Consider the following 16604-nt stretch of genomic DNA (forward strand, 5'->3'; position numbering starts at 1 on the left):
CCCCAGCAGCTTCCATTGCTCAAACCTTATATCTATCCCCTACTCATTTTTCCCCTTATTCCTATTCCTCTCAACTTCCCCCCCCTCCTCCCAGGTTGAAAGTATTTCCAAAATTTCTTAATAAGGATTGAGCATTGAGGAGTAGGGAAGAGGGAACTTAACCTTCATTGTACCAGTTCAGCAAGAGACTGAAAAAAGGGACTTAGTACCCAGTTTGTCAGTCTTTTAGCTTTGGTGTCCTTTCATCCTAGTGAGGTTGGTTTAGTATCAATTTAAAAAATGGGAAAAATCTTTACAGAAAGTTTCTCTGATAAAGGTTTCCAATGCAAAATAATTGAGGAATGGATTCAAATTTATAAAACTAAGAGCTTTCCCTAATAGATAAATGGTCAGAGGATGTGAATAGGCAGGTTTGTTTTAGTTTTTTTTTTTAAAAAAAACAATTTTTTTTTAGTTTTTGCAAGGCAGTGGGGTTAAGTGGCTTGCCCAAGGCCACACAGCTAGGTAATTATTATGTGTCTGAGATCGGATTTGAACCCAGGTCCTCCTGACTCCAAGGCTGGTGCTCTCTCCACTGCGCCACCTAGCCGCCCCTAAAACAAATTTTTTAAAGGAATTTATTTTATTTTTTCTTAGGTACTTACTTGTAAAACAATTTTTACCATTTGCTTTTTAAAGGTTTGACAGTTTTTGAGTTTCAAATTCTCTCCCTTCTTCCATTTTCCTCATCTTTAGAAGGCAAGCACTTTAGATTATGCATGTGCAGTCATACAAAACATTTCCATATTAGCTATGTTGCAGAAGAGAACACAGACCAAAAAGACCTCAAGAAAAATAAAGTGACAAAGTATGCTTTGATTCCTATTCAGACTCCATCAGTTCTTTGGAGGTAGATAGTATTTTTCATATGTCTTTTGAAATTGTCTTGTGCATTGTATTGCTGAGAATAGTGGATCTTAGAGTAAAATTGTTAATGTGTAGAGTGTTCTTCTGATTCTGCTCAATTCATTTACATGAGTTCATATAAATCTTTCCAGGTTTTCTGAAAGCACCCTGCTTGTCATTTCTTATAGCACAGTAGTATTTTGTCATGATCAGAAACCACAACTCGTTCAGCCATTCCCCAGCTGATGAGCATTCCTTCAATTTCTAATTCTTTGATATTACAAAAAGAGCTGCTGTCTCTCTCTATATATTTTTGTACATATATGACCTTTTTGATCTCTTTGTGACACAACCTAATAGTGGCATTGCTGGATCAAAGGATATGGATATAGTTCCAAATTGCTCTCCAGAATGATTGGAACAGCTTATAACTCTGCCAGCAATGCCTTAGTGTTTCATTTTTTCTACATTCCCACTAATATTTGTTATAGCCAATCTAATAAGTATGAGGTGGTACCTCAGAATTGTTTTACTTACTTATTTTTTAGTTAATTAGTTGTATCTGACTCTGTGAGCCTTTTTAGATACTGGAGTGGATTTTTCCTTCTCCAGTTCATTTTACAGATGAAGAAACTGAGGCAAACAGGATTAAGTGACTTTCCCATGGTCACCTAGCTATTTTTTTTGAGGACAGCTTTGAACTCTGGTTTTCCTAACTCCAGGGCCTGCTTTCTATCCACTGTGTAACCAAGTTGCCCCTGTTTTAAGTTGCATTTCTCTAATTAGTAGTGATTTAGAGTATTTTCTCATGTGCATATAGATAACTTTGATTTTTTTTCCTTTGAAAACTGGAATAGGCATTTTTGTGGTGTTTTTTTGGCAGTGGGGTTAAGTGACTTGCCTAAGGTCACACAGCTAGGGAATTATTAAGTGTGTGAGGTTGGATTTGAACTCAGGTCTTCTTGACTCCATGGTCTATGCTTTATCCACTGCGCCACCTAGCTGCCCTCCTGCAATAGGCATTTTTAAAAATGAAAAAATGCCTAAACTAATAAAACTATAGATATGAAAAAATGTCCTAGATCACTAATGATTAGAAAAAGGCAAATTAAAGCAAGTAAGGTAACTTGTTTGGAAATGGCTAGATAGAGTCTACTATATGAATGCAATAATGAAAAATTTTATATATAAAACTGGGAAGACCTCTAGGTAGTCATAGAGAGCAAAGTGAACAGGACTAGGAGAAAATCTTATTATAGAAAATCTATAATAACAACATTATAGAGAAATATAAATTTGGAAGACATGAGAGGACTGAGGATGAAATACCATTCATCTCCTGCCAAAGATATGAGGAACTAAAAATACTGAGAGGAGCATATATTTTCAGGTATGGCCAACATGAGAATTTGTTTTGCTGGACACTGGTGAGTTTTTTTTTAGCAGTGGGGGAGAAGGATCATGGGAGGGGACAGATTATAAATGAAAAAAAAGCCCTAACATCATTAAAAAACCAAAGCCAACCAAATCAGACTCTAGGATTCAGTAAGTTACTCTGTCTATTGATAGAAATTGAAACTAAACAAATGGCTATCATTGTTATACTGGGAAGCCGAAGTTTAATCATTGGAACATTAAAAAGTTTGCAGGACTGCTGAATAGGCATTTCTGCATTTCACTTTAGTTCTAGTCCAGATAATTTGAGGTTCATGTCTATTTTTTGAGCCAGGCTAGGTCTCAATGTTACCTGGTTGAGTCTTTTCTGCTTTAGCTGCTTTGTGGGAACTGTTGCCAAGAAGAGAACAGTAATCGGCCCTTGCCTCTACGCTTCTAGTGAGGGGATCAAAAAGCATTCACATGACTTGCAGCCCAGAAGAGAAAGAGGCAATTGAGAGTCATTCCTTTTATTTATTTTGTTTTTTTCAGCAATTAGATTTCATACTTTATACCTCCCCGTTCAAATCTCAGATGATCATCTTATGTAATAAAGAGTAAACAATGAAGAGAAAAATGTTCATCAAAACCAACTCATATGTCAAAAAATCTGATGTTGTTGGCAGCTTTTTATACCTTTGCAAAGAAGTAGGGGGAGGTGCCTTCTCTTTTCTCCTCTTTGTGAGCAAGTTTTGTCATTATATAACAACATCCAGTTTTTATTGTTTTGATAATAGAGAGGGGAGGGAATAATTATTTAAGTGCCTGTTATGAGCTAAAAACTAAACAAGTATTACCTCATTTGATCCTGACAGCAACCTTGTAAGGTCCAAGCTGTTACTATTTCCCATTTTATAGTTGAGAAAATTGAGGTGGAAAAGATTTGGTGACTACCCTAGAGTCAGACAATTAATAAGTGTTTGAGACTGGATCTGAATTCAGATCTTCTCCAGGCCCAGTGCTTTATATGCTGTACTCCTTTGTTGTCCTCAATTGTTAGACATTTAATTTGTTTCTAATTCATTGTCCCATAAAAAGTGTTGTTATAAATATTTCATTGTATCTGGGCCCTTTCTTTTTGTCAGTGATTTCCTTGTGGTATATTTTTAGCAGTGGACTCAAAAGTTTGGACATTTTAGTCAAATTCCTAACATAATTCCAAATTGCTTTCCAGAATGGTTATGTGAGTTCACAGATCCACCAACAATGTATTTGTGTTTTTTTCCCTATATTCCCCCCAGTATTTACTATTTCTATTTCTGCTGTTTTGCTGGGCAAAACTGTGTTAATTTGAGTTGAGATTCTCTTGTCATGAATGAATAGGAGTATTCTTCCATGTCTTTAGGAGTTTGTCATTCTTTTGTAAACCTATGTCTAGTGTATAGGGAGAGGTTAAAGATTGAAGAGACAGTGGGCGTGATGGTGGAAGCATGCTGGAGAAGGCAAGAGGGGATGGTATGGAGGGTGCTGATGCAGGGACTGACCTCAGTAGGCCCAAGGGTCACTTTAGCAGCAGAGACTTTAGTGAGAAGGAGATAGTAGAGGAAGGTCTATATCAGGGAGGAGAGATGGGGAAGAGAAGGGAGAATAGGAAGCTCTTAATGAATGGCCTTGATTGTTCAGTTAAGTTTGAAGCAAGACCATAGCCTAAATGGTGGGGAAGTGGAGGCATGGATTGAGGAGAAACCATTCTGTCAGCATCTCTGTGTGGCTCTGGCCAGTTTGGTTTTGGGGTAGTTGTAGCTTCTTAAGTTCTTTGTGTTGTGTTTCTTGTCTTTTCTACTATTGTTTCTAATTCTGCCCTCTGGCCTAGATATCACAAGTCAGATCCTTTTACACATGACAACCTTGCAGTACTGTAAGACATACTTCATCTTGTATCATCTCCCCAGCATTTTTCCCCTATGCTAAACACTCCCATTTTTTTCCAGTTAACACCTTGTTTCAGATCCATCACCATTTTGGTTGCTCTTGTCTGGGTTTTTATTGCTATTCAGTTACTTCATTTGTCTCTGATCCTTTGTGAGTAGTATCAAGTACAAGGGGCATGGTTACCTCCATCGATATGTACACTTAGGATTTTAAACATCTATGTGGTTATTCAACTTAGTTTTTTTTTGATATTCATTTTTATGCAAGTATTAGGTATGTTGTATAGGTCAAGATTAGGAAAATAAATGTGCAAAAACTGTATGGTTAGAATCCTTTTTTAATTTTCTTATGGTCACATTGCATCTTTTGCCTCCAGGGCTTTGAATAGACTGTTCCCACTGAAGGGGAATATTCTTTCTCCTTATTTTTGCCTCTTGGAATTCTTAACTCCATTCTGGCCTTAGCTTATGTGCCACCTCCTACATGATGCCTTTCCTTCTCATGTGTAGGTGTTAATGCTACATGGCTTTTGATGAACTTTGCTGAAGCATGTTGATTCCAAGTAGAATCTATGCTCTTGGATGGCAGGGACTGCTTTCATTTTTGTCTTTAGTGTCCAAAGACAGCCTTGGACATGTAGGAGTCAGTCGATATTTGATATTGAATCAAATATCGATAATTAACTTGTCACTCTCCAGAATATACGTATTCTGCTTCATGCCTTGAATATACCTGTCATTTTTATCCATGAGGGTCCTCTTCTTGCTATTGAAGACCATACAGCTTTGAGTTTTGTGGTCATTTACATGAATGGGTCTCTTCACTCTGTCATTTCAAGAACTTGGTCTTCCAAGGACTTTTACCTTTAATTTTAATTTTTTAAATTAATTTTTATTAAAGATATTATTTGAGTTTTACAATTTCCCCCCATCTTGCTTCCCTCCCCCCACTCCCACCCCACAGGAAGCACTCTGTCAGTCTTTACTTTATTTTACTTTATTTCCATGTTGTACCTTGATCCAAATTGGATGTGATGACAGAGAAATCATATCCTTAAAGAAGAGAAGAGAAGTCTAAGAAGTGACAAGATCAGACAATAAGATATCTCTTTTTTCTAAATTAAAAGGAATAGTCCTTGAACTTTGTTCAAACTCCACAACTCCTTATCTGGATACAGCTGGCACTCCCCTTTGTGGACAGCCCAAAATTGTTCCTGATTGTTGCACTGATGGAATGAGCAAGTCCTTCAAGGTTGAACATCACTCCCATGTTGCTGTTAGGGTGTACAGTGTTTTTCTGGTTCTGCTCATCTCACTCAGCATCAGTTCATGCAAATCCCTCCAGGCTTCCCTGAAATCCCGTCCCTCCTGGTTTCTAATAGAACAATAGTGTTCCATGCCATACATATAGCACAGTTTGCTCAGCCATTCCCCAAATGAAGGACATTTACTTGATTTCCAATTCTTTGCCACCACAAACAGGGCTGCTATAAATATTTTTGTACAAGTCATGTTTTTACCCTTTTTCATCATCTCTTCAGGGTATAGACCCAGTAGTGGTATTGCTGGATCAAAGGGTATGCACATTTTTGTAGCCCTTTGGGCATAGTTCCAAATAGCTCTCCAGAAGGGCTGGATGAGTTCACAGCTCCACCAACAGTGTAATAGTGTCCCAGATTTCCCACATCCCTTCCAACAATGATCATTATCCTTCCTGGTCATATTGGATAATCGGAGAGGTGTGAGGTGGTACCTCAGAGAAGCTTTAATTTGCATTTCTCTAATAATTAATGATTTAGAGCATTTTTTCATATGGCTATGGATTGCTTTCATCTCTTCATCTGTAAATTGCCTTTCCATATCCTTTGACCATTTGTCAATTGGGGAATGGCTTTTTGTTTTAAAAATATGACTCAGTTCTCTGTATATTTTAGAAATGGGGCCTTTGTCAGAATCATTAGTTGTAAAGATTGTTTCTCAATTTACTACATTTCTTTTGATCTTGGTTACATTGGTTTTATCTGTGCAAAAGCTTTTTAATTTAATGTAATCGAAATCATCTAATTGGTTTTTGGTGATGTTCTCCAACTCTTCCTTAGTCATAAACTGCTCCCCTTTCCATAGATCTGACAGGTAAACTAGTCCTTGATAGGTACTGCTAATTATTTTAAGGAACAGTCCATTTATTCCTACACTCTCTAGTGTTTTTAATAGGAATAGATGCTGTATTTTGTCAAAAGCTTTTTCGGCATCTATTGATATGATCATATTATTTCTGATGGGTTTGTTGTTGATATAATTGAGTATACTAACAGTTTTCCTAATACTGAACCAACCCTGCATTCCTGGAATAAATCCTACTTGATCATAATGTATTATCCTAGTGATAACTTGTAATCGTTTTGCTAAAATTTTATTTAGGATTTTTGCATCTATATTCATCAGGGAAATAGGTCTGTAATTTTCTTTCTCTGTTTTAACTCTTCCTGGTTTAGGTAACAGTACCATATCGGTTTCATAGAAAGAGTTAGGCAGAGTTCCATCTTTCCCTATTTTTCCAGAGAGTTTATATAGGATTGGAACCAATTGTTCCTTAAATGTTTGGTAGAATTCACTTGTGAATCCATCAGGCCCTGCAGATTTTTTTTTAGGGAGTTCAACAATGGCTTGGTGAATTTCTTTTTCTGAGATAGGGTTGTTTAGGTATTTAATCTCTTCTTCATTTAACCTGGACAACTTATATTTTTGTAAATATTCATTAATTTCACTTAGATTATTAAATTTATTGGCATAGAGTTGGACAAAATAATTTCGAATTATTGCTTTAATTTCCTTCTCATTGGTGGTGAGTTAGCCTTTTTCATTTATGATACCAGCAATTTGGTTTTCTTCTTTCTTTTTTTAATCAAATTGACCAGAGCTTTATCAATTTTATTGGTTTTTTCATAATACTAAATTTTGGTTTTATTCATTAATTCAATAGTTATTTTGCTTTTGACTTTATTAATTTCTCCTTTAATTTTTTAGAATTCCTAATTTAGTATTTAATTGGGGATTTTTGATTTGTTCTTTCTCTAATTTTTTTAGTTGAATGTTTAGTTCATTGATTTCCTCTTTCTCCAATTTATTCATGTAAACATTTAGAGCTATAATATATCCCCTGAGAGTCGCTTTGAATGAATCCCATAGGTTTTTGGTATGTTGTTTCATTATTATCATTGTCTAGAATAAAATGGTTAATTCTTTCTATAATTTGTTTTTTGGTCCACTCATTTTTTTAAATGAGGTTATTCAGTTTCCACTTTATTCTGGGTCTATATCTCCTTGGCCCAGTATTGTATATGACTTTTATTGCATTGTGATCTGAGAAAGATGTATTCACTATTTTTGCCTTTCTGCCGTTGATCATTAGGTTTTTACATCCTAGTACATGGTTAGTTTTTGTATAAGTTCCATGTAGTGCAGTGAAAAAGGTATATTCCTTTCTATCCCCATTCAGTTTCCTCCGTAAGTCTACCATATCTAATTTTTCTAACAATCTATTTACCTCCTTAACTTCTTTCTTGTTTATTTTATGATTGGTTTTATCTAGATCTGATAGCGGGAGTTTGAGGTCTCCCACTAGGAGAGTTTTGCTGTCTATGTCTTCCTGTAGTTCTTTCAGCTTCTCTAAGAATTTGGGTGCTGTCCCACTGGGTGCATATATATTCAGTATTGAAATGACTTTATTGCCTATGGTAAGTTTTAGGAGGATAAAGTTTCCTTCCTTATCTCTTTTAACGCTATCTATTTTTGCTGCTGCTTTGTCTGAGATAAGGATTGCTACCCCCTGCTTTTTTTACTTCTGCTGAAACAAAATATATTTTGCTCCAACCTTTTACCTTTACTACATATGTATCTCTCTGCTTCAAATGAGTTTCTTGTAAGCAGCCTATTGTAGGATTCTGGATTTTAATCCACTCTGCTATTTGCTTAGGTTTTAAGGGAGAGTTCATCCCATTCACATTCAATTTTATGTTTACTAATTCTTTAATTCCCTCCATGCTATTTTCCCTCCGTTTGTATTTTCCCCCTTTCTCCCCCCTTTATTCATATTCCCCAGTATTTTGTTTCTGAATACCACCCCCTTCAGTGTGTTTGCCCTCCTATATCACACCCTCCACTTTCTTTCCCCTTTCCCCTTTCCCTTTTTCCCTTTTCCTGCCCCTTTTGTTATTTCCCCTTTTTGCCCCCTCTCCCCTTCCCTTTCTCCTTCCCCCTCCCCCTTTCCCCTTTTAATGCTTGAAAGGTTAGATGTTTTATAAGTTAACTGAGTATGTGTAGGTTGACTTCAAGCCAAGTCTGATGAGAAGAAGATTCAGGTGTTTCTCCTCTGCTCCCTTCTTCCCCTTTATTACCATAGATTTTTTGTACCTCTTAGTGTGATGAGATTTACCCCATTCACTCCCCTCCCTCCTCCAGTCTGTTTCCTGTCCCTCTTTTTAAGGAGGTAATGTTTTTTTAGATTATTCTAAGTCATAGAAAATTCTGAGTGTCTGTCCCTTCTAATTCAGTATATTCTATCGAATAGACTCAAAATTCCTGAGAATTATTTGGGTCTTTCTCCCAAGTGGGGTTAAAGTCAGTTACATCCTATTTGATAGCAGTCTCATGGATAGGTCATGAATGTCCATCATTTACAATTCTCAAGATTTATGAGAATCCCCCCCCCACCCCATGCTAGGTTATAGCCAGTTTCAACTTATTGGATTGCATTTTTTTCCCCTTTACCGCCACTATTTTTTTACTTCTTCATGTGTCTCTTGAACCTCCTGTTTGATGTCCAAATTTTCTGTTTAGCTCTGGTCTTTTCATCAGAAAGTTTTGAAATTCTTCCATTTTGTTAAATGTCCATTTTTTTTCCTCTGGAAGAGAAGTGTCTGCTTTGCAGGAAAGTAGATTCTTGGCTGCATTCCAAGCTCCTGTGCTCTTCGAAATATCTCGTTCCAGGCCCTTCGATCCCTTAATGTTGAAGCAGCCAGGTCCTGCGTGATCCTTACAGTGACTCCTTGATATTTATATTGTTTCTTTCTGACTGCTTGCAGGATTTTCTCTTTTATCTGATAGTTCTGGAGTTTGGCCACAACATTCCTTGGTGTTTTCATTTTAGGATCTTTTTCTGCTGGGCATCAATGTACTCTTTCAATAACTACTTTGCCCTCTGATTCCATGATATCAGGTCAGTTTTCAATCACTAGATCCTGTAATATTAAGTCCAGGCTTTATTTTTCTCTTCAGTGTCTTCAGGAAGTCCTATAATTTTCAGGTTTCCCCTCCTCGATCTATTCTCAAGGTCAGTGGTTTTGTTGATGAGGCATTTTACATTTGCTTCTATTTTTTTTCTATTTTTTGATTTTTGTTTAACTGACTCTTGCTGTCTCATGGAGTCATTAGTTTCTGTAGACTCCATTCTTTTTTTGAGGGAGGAGTTTTCTTCATTAACCTTTTGCAACTCCTTTTCCAATTGGTCAATTCTACTTTTGAAAGACCTTTCCATTTGACCAATTGAGGTTTTGAGAGAATTAATTTCTTTTTGCATTTGCCCATTTGAGCATCTGAGAAATTTATTCTCATTTTGTATTTTTCCAATTGTACTTTATGAGGTTTTGTTTTCTTGTTGCAATGTATTAATTGTCTACCCCAAATTTTCCAGTTGATTATTAAACTCCTTCCTTATTTCTTCAAGGAAGTCTTTCTGTGCTGAAGACCAGATTGTATTCTCCTCAGAGGTTCCAGGTCTCTCTGAGTTAGGGTCTTTCCCTTTCAAGAATTTTTCTGTGGATCCACCTTTCCTGCTGACCCTTCCTCATTTTGCTAAGACCTGAGTTGGGGGGGGGCTGGTTCACCTGGGCTTGGTATCCCTAAAAGGCTTTACTGAGTGCAGTTCCTCTGGCTAGCCAGTAGGATGTGCTGTTTGCTTTCTCTGGAGTGTCTGTGACCTTGATTGAGGTCTTCTTCCTTTGCTTTGAAGGGAGGGGTTGGAGCTATTGAATTCTGTTGCCTTCAATCTATGGTGGGCTTTACCCTGGCCTGAGGTCATTCCTCAGCTGGGCTGGTTCTTCTGCTCACACACCTGGGCCTGAGGCAGAAGTAGTTTGCATTTGTTTGTTAGGGAAGAAGTCTGAGTTGTAAGGGGACTCAGACCAGAGGGGCCCAGGGATAGTGTCCAAAGCCTTCTTGCTCCAGAACTCTCCCCCCAGCCCTGTCCGGGATCTCCGGGGGGGGGGGGCAGCTCCAATGCCAGCGCCTCTGCTCTCTAGCCAACTGACACCCCCGCGGTCCAGCCCCACCTCTGATCCAGCAGGTCCTGCTCTCAGGCCCTTAGACTCCTGGCTCCAATTCAGCTGTTAATCTGGCTGATTCGGGGCTGATCCTCCCTCTGAGCCCAGACTCACCCGCCCGAATTTGGCCAAAGTAGCTGCCTGAGACAATTCCAGAGGTAGATGTTCTTTCTCCTGGCTTTTCTTTCTGGGTTTTTTGGGTTGGATTTCTTTTAAGAGGTTTCTTTCATGTGATAGATGTGGAAGAGATCAGGAGACTTTAGAACTGTGCCTGTCTTCTCTCCGCCATTTTGGCCGAAAGTCCTACCTTTAATTTTTTAAAAAAACCCTGATACCTTATTGTCTGGTCTTGCTATCTCTTCTACTCTGTGTTTCTTCCTTAAGGATTTGATTTCTCTCTCATCACACTCAGTTTGGATCAATATATACCATGGAAACAATGTACAGACTGACAAATTGCCTTCTGTGGAGGTGGGGGAGGGAAGTACGATCAGAGGAAAAATTGTAAAACTCAAAATAAATAAAATCTTTAAGAGAAGAAATTACAAGAGACAGAGCGCATTACAAAATGTAAAACAGATTATTTTGATTATATTAAATTTATATGTTTTTGTTCAAACAAAACCAATGTAGCCAAGAATAAAAGGAAAGCAGGAAAAAAAAAGAACTTGGTTTTCACAGCCTGGTTAATACTCGTTATTCGCCTGCCTAATTAGATTGTGTTCCTTGTCTTGCCTTCTGCTGTCCAGCTACATTGATCTTGCTGGGCCTCACCCACAGCATTCCGTCTCTTTGAACTTGCTCGTCCCCATAAATGGAATGTTTTCCTGCCAGACTTTCATCTCTTGGAATCTCAGGGCTCAGCTTGCAAGCCAACTTCTTTGTGAAGCCTTTGCCAATCTCCCCCAAATTACCTGCTATTTATTTTGAATATGCATAGATGTATACATGTCGCCTTTGCCTATAAAATGGCCCTGGACTGTTTGATTTTTATCTTTTTATTCCCAGTGTCTGGCACATTGTGTGCAATATGTGTATTTTAATTCATTTCTGTAGCCTGACCAAATCAATATTGGGTGTCACGCCTCCTCAATGTGTATGTAAACATTGGTTAAGTGCTTGCTATATGCAGGAATACCAAAAGACAGTCCCTGCCCTCCAGAAGCTTCCAATCTAATGGGGGAGGCTTCATGCAATCAGATATAGTCAAAGCAAACTATAGATACGATAGAGAGGAAAGAGTTTGAGGAAGACTTTCTGTTCAAGAAACACACAGTACACACATGCATATATATATATATATATATATATATATATATGTATACATATATATATATCTTCACGCGTGGCTAAAGCATATCACATATACATACCCACATGTGTTCCATACCACATATATACACGTGCTAGACAATCCATGTTGTGCAATAAGAATGCATGCTATCCATATAACACACACACACACACACACACACACACACACACACACACACACACAGAGGCAGCTACATTTCTTATGTGTCCATTAGGAGTGGATCTGATGCCTGAAGGACAGGGCTGCTCTGGGACCGGGGCTTCAGCCACCCGAGGGTGGAAAAAAGTCAATGTTAGTGCTCTTTGCCATTAATTATTTCTAAATTTTTTTCTGAGAAAACCTAGCATATTAAACACATCTAGGAAGAAACTTTAATATTTGTATTTTATGTCATTTCTCTATATTGTCTCAAATATGCCTAGGTAGTAGAAGAAGAAATCCTTAGTGGTTTAATAGAAATCTGTGGGAGGCCTTTTCCTGCAGTCTTTACCTCCCCTCTGGCGGCTGGCCTCCTCTTTTTGCCCAGCTCTTGTGTCTCTTTGGTTCTCAAACCACTCTCTCTCTTCTTGTTTTGGATGGCCCTCTGACTTGCCCGTGGTTTGTGTTTTCTTTTGACAAAGCTAAAAGCACTGAAAACTGGAAAGCAAAATTGTGAATTTGATTTCCAGTGTCCCTAGGGTGCTCAGTGACCAGTTAGCACCTTTTCAGGACTCTTCTTAGTGGTGGCTAAATTATATGTCAGCAAGAAGGGGAGAGGATCTATGCCCTTCTCTTTATTCAGCTGTTAGGGGAAACTTTGTTACTTGCCTAGGACCTTTCCTAACTGAGCCTAGAGAAATTTCCTGATCAGGGCCTTGGAATAGAAGATTGTAGTTGTGAAGCCTCAACCCAAAAATCTCCTGTCCTTTCCAACATGACCTTTTGGACAAAGAGAACTGGAGCAGCGTAAGGTCATAGATTTAGAGATAGAAAGCATCTCACCAACTCACCCATTTTCAAGATGTGTTAACTGAAGTAGAGAAAGGGGAAGTAACTGACTTGGCCAATAGTGGAACTCAGGTCATGTGATCCCAAGGCCTGTACTTTTTGCACTATACAAACTGCTTACACCTTTTCTGTAATTTTTCTTTTTTTCTTCTAGTCCTATTTGTGCCTTTAGCTTTTCTGCTTTACTTCAGTGAGTACCCCAGCATAATTGTCATTAGTGACCGAAAGGGTCACCATGTTTAGGACTTGTTCTATTTCTGGCTCTGGTTTTTCTGCATTGTTTGGTCCCAAGTGAATGTTCAGTTGAAGCTTTTGAGGGGAACAGTTTTTTTTTTCAGTGATATTAGCTTAAAACCTGAACTTTTGTAAAGAAAGCTTTTGGTCAGTCAACATGCTACTAACTTATTTACCTTGCTATGGTAACAGATAATAGAATTTTTTAGAGAAACCATGTTACCAGGATGTAATTTTTCTTAGGTAAATAATCATGTGCTGAATGAGAAATTTAGTTGGGATATTTCCCAACTTGAGAAAATTGCTAATTGTGTTTTGTGTCTTTCACATAGGATATTAGCTGCAATGAAATTCAAGTTCTTCCCCAACAAATAGGAAAATTACATTCACTTAGAGAACTAAACATAAGAAGAAACAATCTTCACATGTTGCCAGACGGTAAGAAACTCACTCTTCTTTGCCTAATGTGATCAAGAGATTAAACAGGTTTTAATCTTATCTTTTTTTGTCTCTCTCCACAGAATTGGGAGATCTCCCCTTAGTTAAGCTTGATTTTTCTTGTAACAAAGTGACAGAAATTCCAGTTTGTTATAGGAAACTCCGACATTTACAAGTGATCATTTTGGATAACAATCCAATGCAGATCCCACCAGCACAGGTTTGTAACCAAAGCTTATTCTTTCTTTTCTGCCTCCTACACTCTCTTAACACTTAAGAAACAATTGAACTCGGGCTTAATTTGTTGGTTCTGTTTCTTTTTTGACTGGTAAGGAAATTATTTTTTGAAAGGAACAACACTAGCTCAGGCAGCCAGGTAAAGACTTGCTCTTGAGCCAAGCAGTGTGCTATTGTAATTGCTAATTTACTAATTAGAATTCTAGGATTATCTCCAAGGAACTAAGAATTGGCCAATACCTAGCACATAGAAGGCATTATATAAATTTTATCAGTATCATTCATTTACTTCCCAAATGCTGTGGTGGGTCAGGTCTAGCACCCTCTAATGTATTGGGGGGAGGGAAGTCTCTTCCCTTTGTACTTGAAATGATATTTTTCTTTAATATAGTTACTTTTTATCCATAGATTAGTCCTGTACATGTTGTTTCTATAAAAATATAGCCTCTCAAGACTGGTACCTGGGATCCAGAAACTCCTTGGAGTTTTTAGTAGAAAATGTATTTGTTGGGTAGCCATAGTGCTTGTGATTCACCGTTTTTGAGATCGCTATTATAGTCAGCATTTTCTCCTGTCTATGATGTTTACTGTGCTAAATGCAGCATCTTAAAAACCAGTTCATATATTACAATGAACCAGAGAAATTACAATGAACAACAGAAATGATAAATAGCACATCCCTTGTCGAGGAGTTGGTTTTCGAGTAGGGGAGAAAAGGCAGCAAAGGGAGGACATGAGACATAGCTATCAGAAGACTCTGCACTGTTGCATATTTTTATCACTGACACAGAGAAAGTTGTAGATAAATCCGTCAATAGGCATTTATGAAGTTCCTGGCATGTTCCAGATACTGTGCTATATGCTGGGGCTACAAAGGCAAAAATGAATGAGGTGTGTACATTTTTGGGGGGATGCCTAAGTATATACAAAGTAAACAAAAAGTAATTTTTAGGGAAGAGAGGCTTTAGTAGCTGAGGGGGATCAGAAAAGTTTATCAACTCAATATGATAAAGAGTGGCTTACACTTATATGCCAGTTATGGGTTTAGGGTTACTCTTACAAAGTATTTTACTTTTAATTGATCCTGTATTATATGATATACTTATAAAATTTACTGATGATGCCAATCTGGGAAGGATGGTTAATGTCAGATGATGGAGTCAGGCTCCAAAAAAGATCTTGATGAACTAGACCATTGGATCCAATATTAGAAAAGGTGTACCTTAATGAGGAGAAATGTCTGATACTTGAATTTAACATGAAGCAAAGAGGGACAGGGCAAGAAAACAGTTTGTCTGAAAAATCTCAAGGACTTGACTTTCATAAACTTCCAGGAGACATGAAGTGATCTGCTCAAGGTCATTCTGGTCACTGTGCAAAGTTGGGATTCCTACCCAGGTCTTCTGGCTGGAAATCCCATTCACTTTCACCTGAATAAGAAAGTTATCAAGACATACATGAGAACTATTTTTTCATGCGGAAGAGAGATTAGACTCTTGAACCCAGAGGGTAGATCCAGAAGCTATGAATAGAATTTACAGAGAAGACAGTTTTGGCTGGATATGAGGGGTAACCTTCCTAATCTTCCTAATCATTAGAGCCATCTCAGGATAGAAGGGACTGATCCTCCCAATAACCCTGGGAACTAAGGGCCATTCCCTATCTCCAGGTGAGAAAACTGAAGCAGGCAGAGTTAAGTGACTTGTCCAGGACCACAGAACTAGTAAGGATCTGAGGCTTATTTTGAACTTTGCCAGACTCCATGCCCAACATTATGTTTACCTAGTTGCCTCTAGATAATTGGTTTTATCTCACTGTATATCACCCAGCAAAAACTGGATGGCTACTTGTATGTGTAGGTTTGTCTTTTTCAGATAGGGATTGGGTCTTTCCAATTTTGTCCTTCGTAATGGAAATTTTTTGATTCTGAATCTGGTCATTTGGTAGTTTTGCTACTCATTATTGTCTCCTTGCCTATATAACTTAACCATTTTGAGTCTCACAGAATCATAAAAAAGTGACTGTTGTAGAGAGATAGATTTAGGCCCACTGTAAAGAAAGCTCAGGTTCCTTATTTGCAAATGAAGAATAAGATTAGATGACATTTGTAACTCCTTTTAGTTTTTAATCCTATGATCTGATAAATCATAATACAGTTAGGAAACTATTAAATACTTAGGAGAGCTCTGAGTGTGTGTGGTGAGAGAAAGTTGAAATGACTGAAGAAACAAAGATTTGAGCTTCTGAGCATTTCAGTTTATTAATCAGTAGATGCCATTTGCTCAACAAACTGGTTCCAGACCTCCTCAGCTTAGACTTGGACCCTGAATATAAAGAGAGGTCGATTTTTATACATTAAAAACAATTAGGGGGCGGCTAGATGGCACAGTAGATAAAGTACTGTCCTTGGAGTCAGGAGTACCTGGGTTCAAATCCGGCCTCAGACACTCAATAATTACCTAGCTGTGTGGCCTTGGGCAAGCCACTTAACCCCATTGCCTAGCAAAAACCTAAACCCCCCCCCAAACCCCAATTAATATCTTGATGTATATGGGGCCTTTCTTAATAACCTTCTTAGGAGGTGCCTGTCTGGGAAAGTCATCTCTGGGTCATATGATCATTTTAGTCACTTTATTCACATGATTACAGATTGCATTACAAAATTATTCTACGGATTTATGACTCCACCAACAGCTACTTCATCAGCCACAGTGGTTGTCTACCTCTTTTCTTTTCGGAGAGTATAGAAATGAGTGAAGATGACATGACCTGCCTACATTTGTAGAATGCAGGGGAAAAGGCAGTATCTAAAGAAAAATTGAAATAGAGGAAGGGAGGGAAGGGAGGGACACAGACAGAGACAGAGACAGAGAGGAAGAAGAA

General features: G+C 38.0%; 1 protein-coding gene across 6 annotated transcripts in view; it reads left to right on the forward strand.

Annotated features, from left to right (window-relative positions):
* LRCH2 (leucine rich repeats and calponin homology domain containing 2) overlaps window positions 1–16604 on the forward strand; it is a 113675-nt gene that overhangs the window by 33388 nt on the left and 63683 nt on the right. For all 6 annotated transcript variants that reach the window (XR_012472622.1, XR_012472623.1, XM_074207582.1 and 3 more), the window contains exons 4-5: window positions 13379–13484; window positions 13568–13704. Coding sequence is in view for 4 of the 6 variants with exons in the window: in XM_074207582.1 (XP_074063683.1) it covers window positions 13379–13484; window positions 13568–13704 (243 nt within the window). In the remaining 2 variants the exon portion in view is untranslated. The remainder of the gene's footprint in view (window positions 1–13378; window positions 13485–13567; window positions 13705–16604) is intronic.

This window comes from Macrotis lagotis, chromosome X, assembly GCF_037893015.1.
Source record: "Macrotis lagotis isolate mMagLag1 chromosome X, bilby.v1.9.chrom.fasta, whole genome shotgun sequence".
Classification (NCBI taxonomy): Eukaryota; Metazoa; Chordata; class Mammalia; order Peramelemorphia; family Peramelidae; genus Macrotis; species Macrotis lagotis.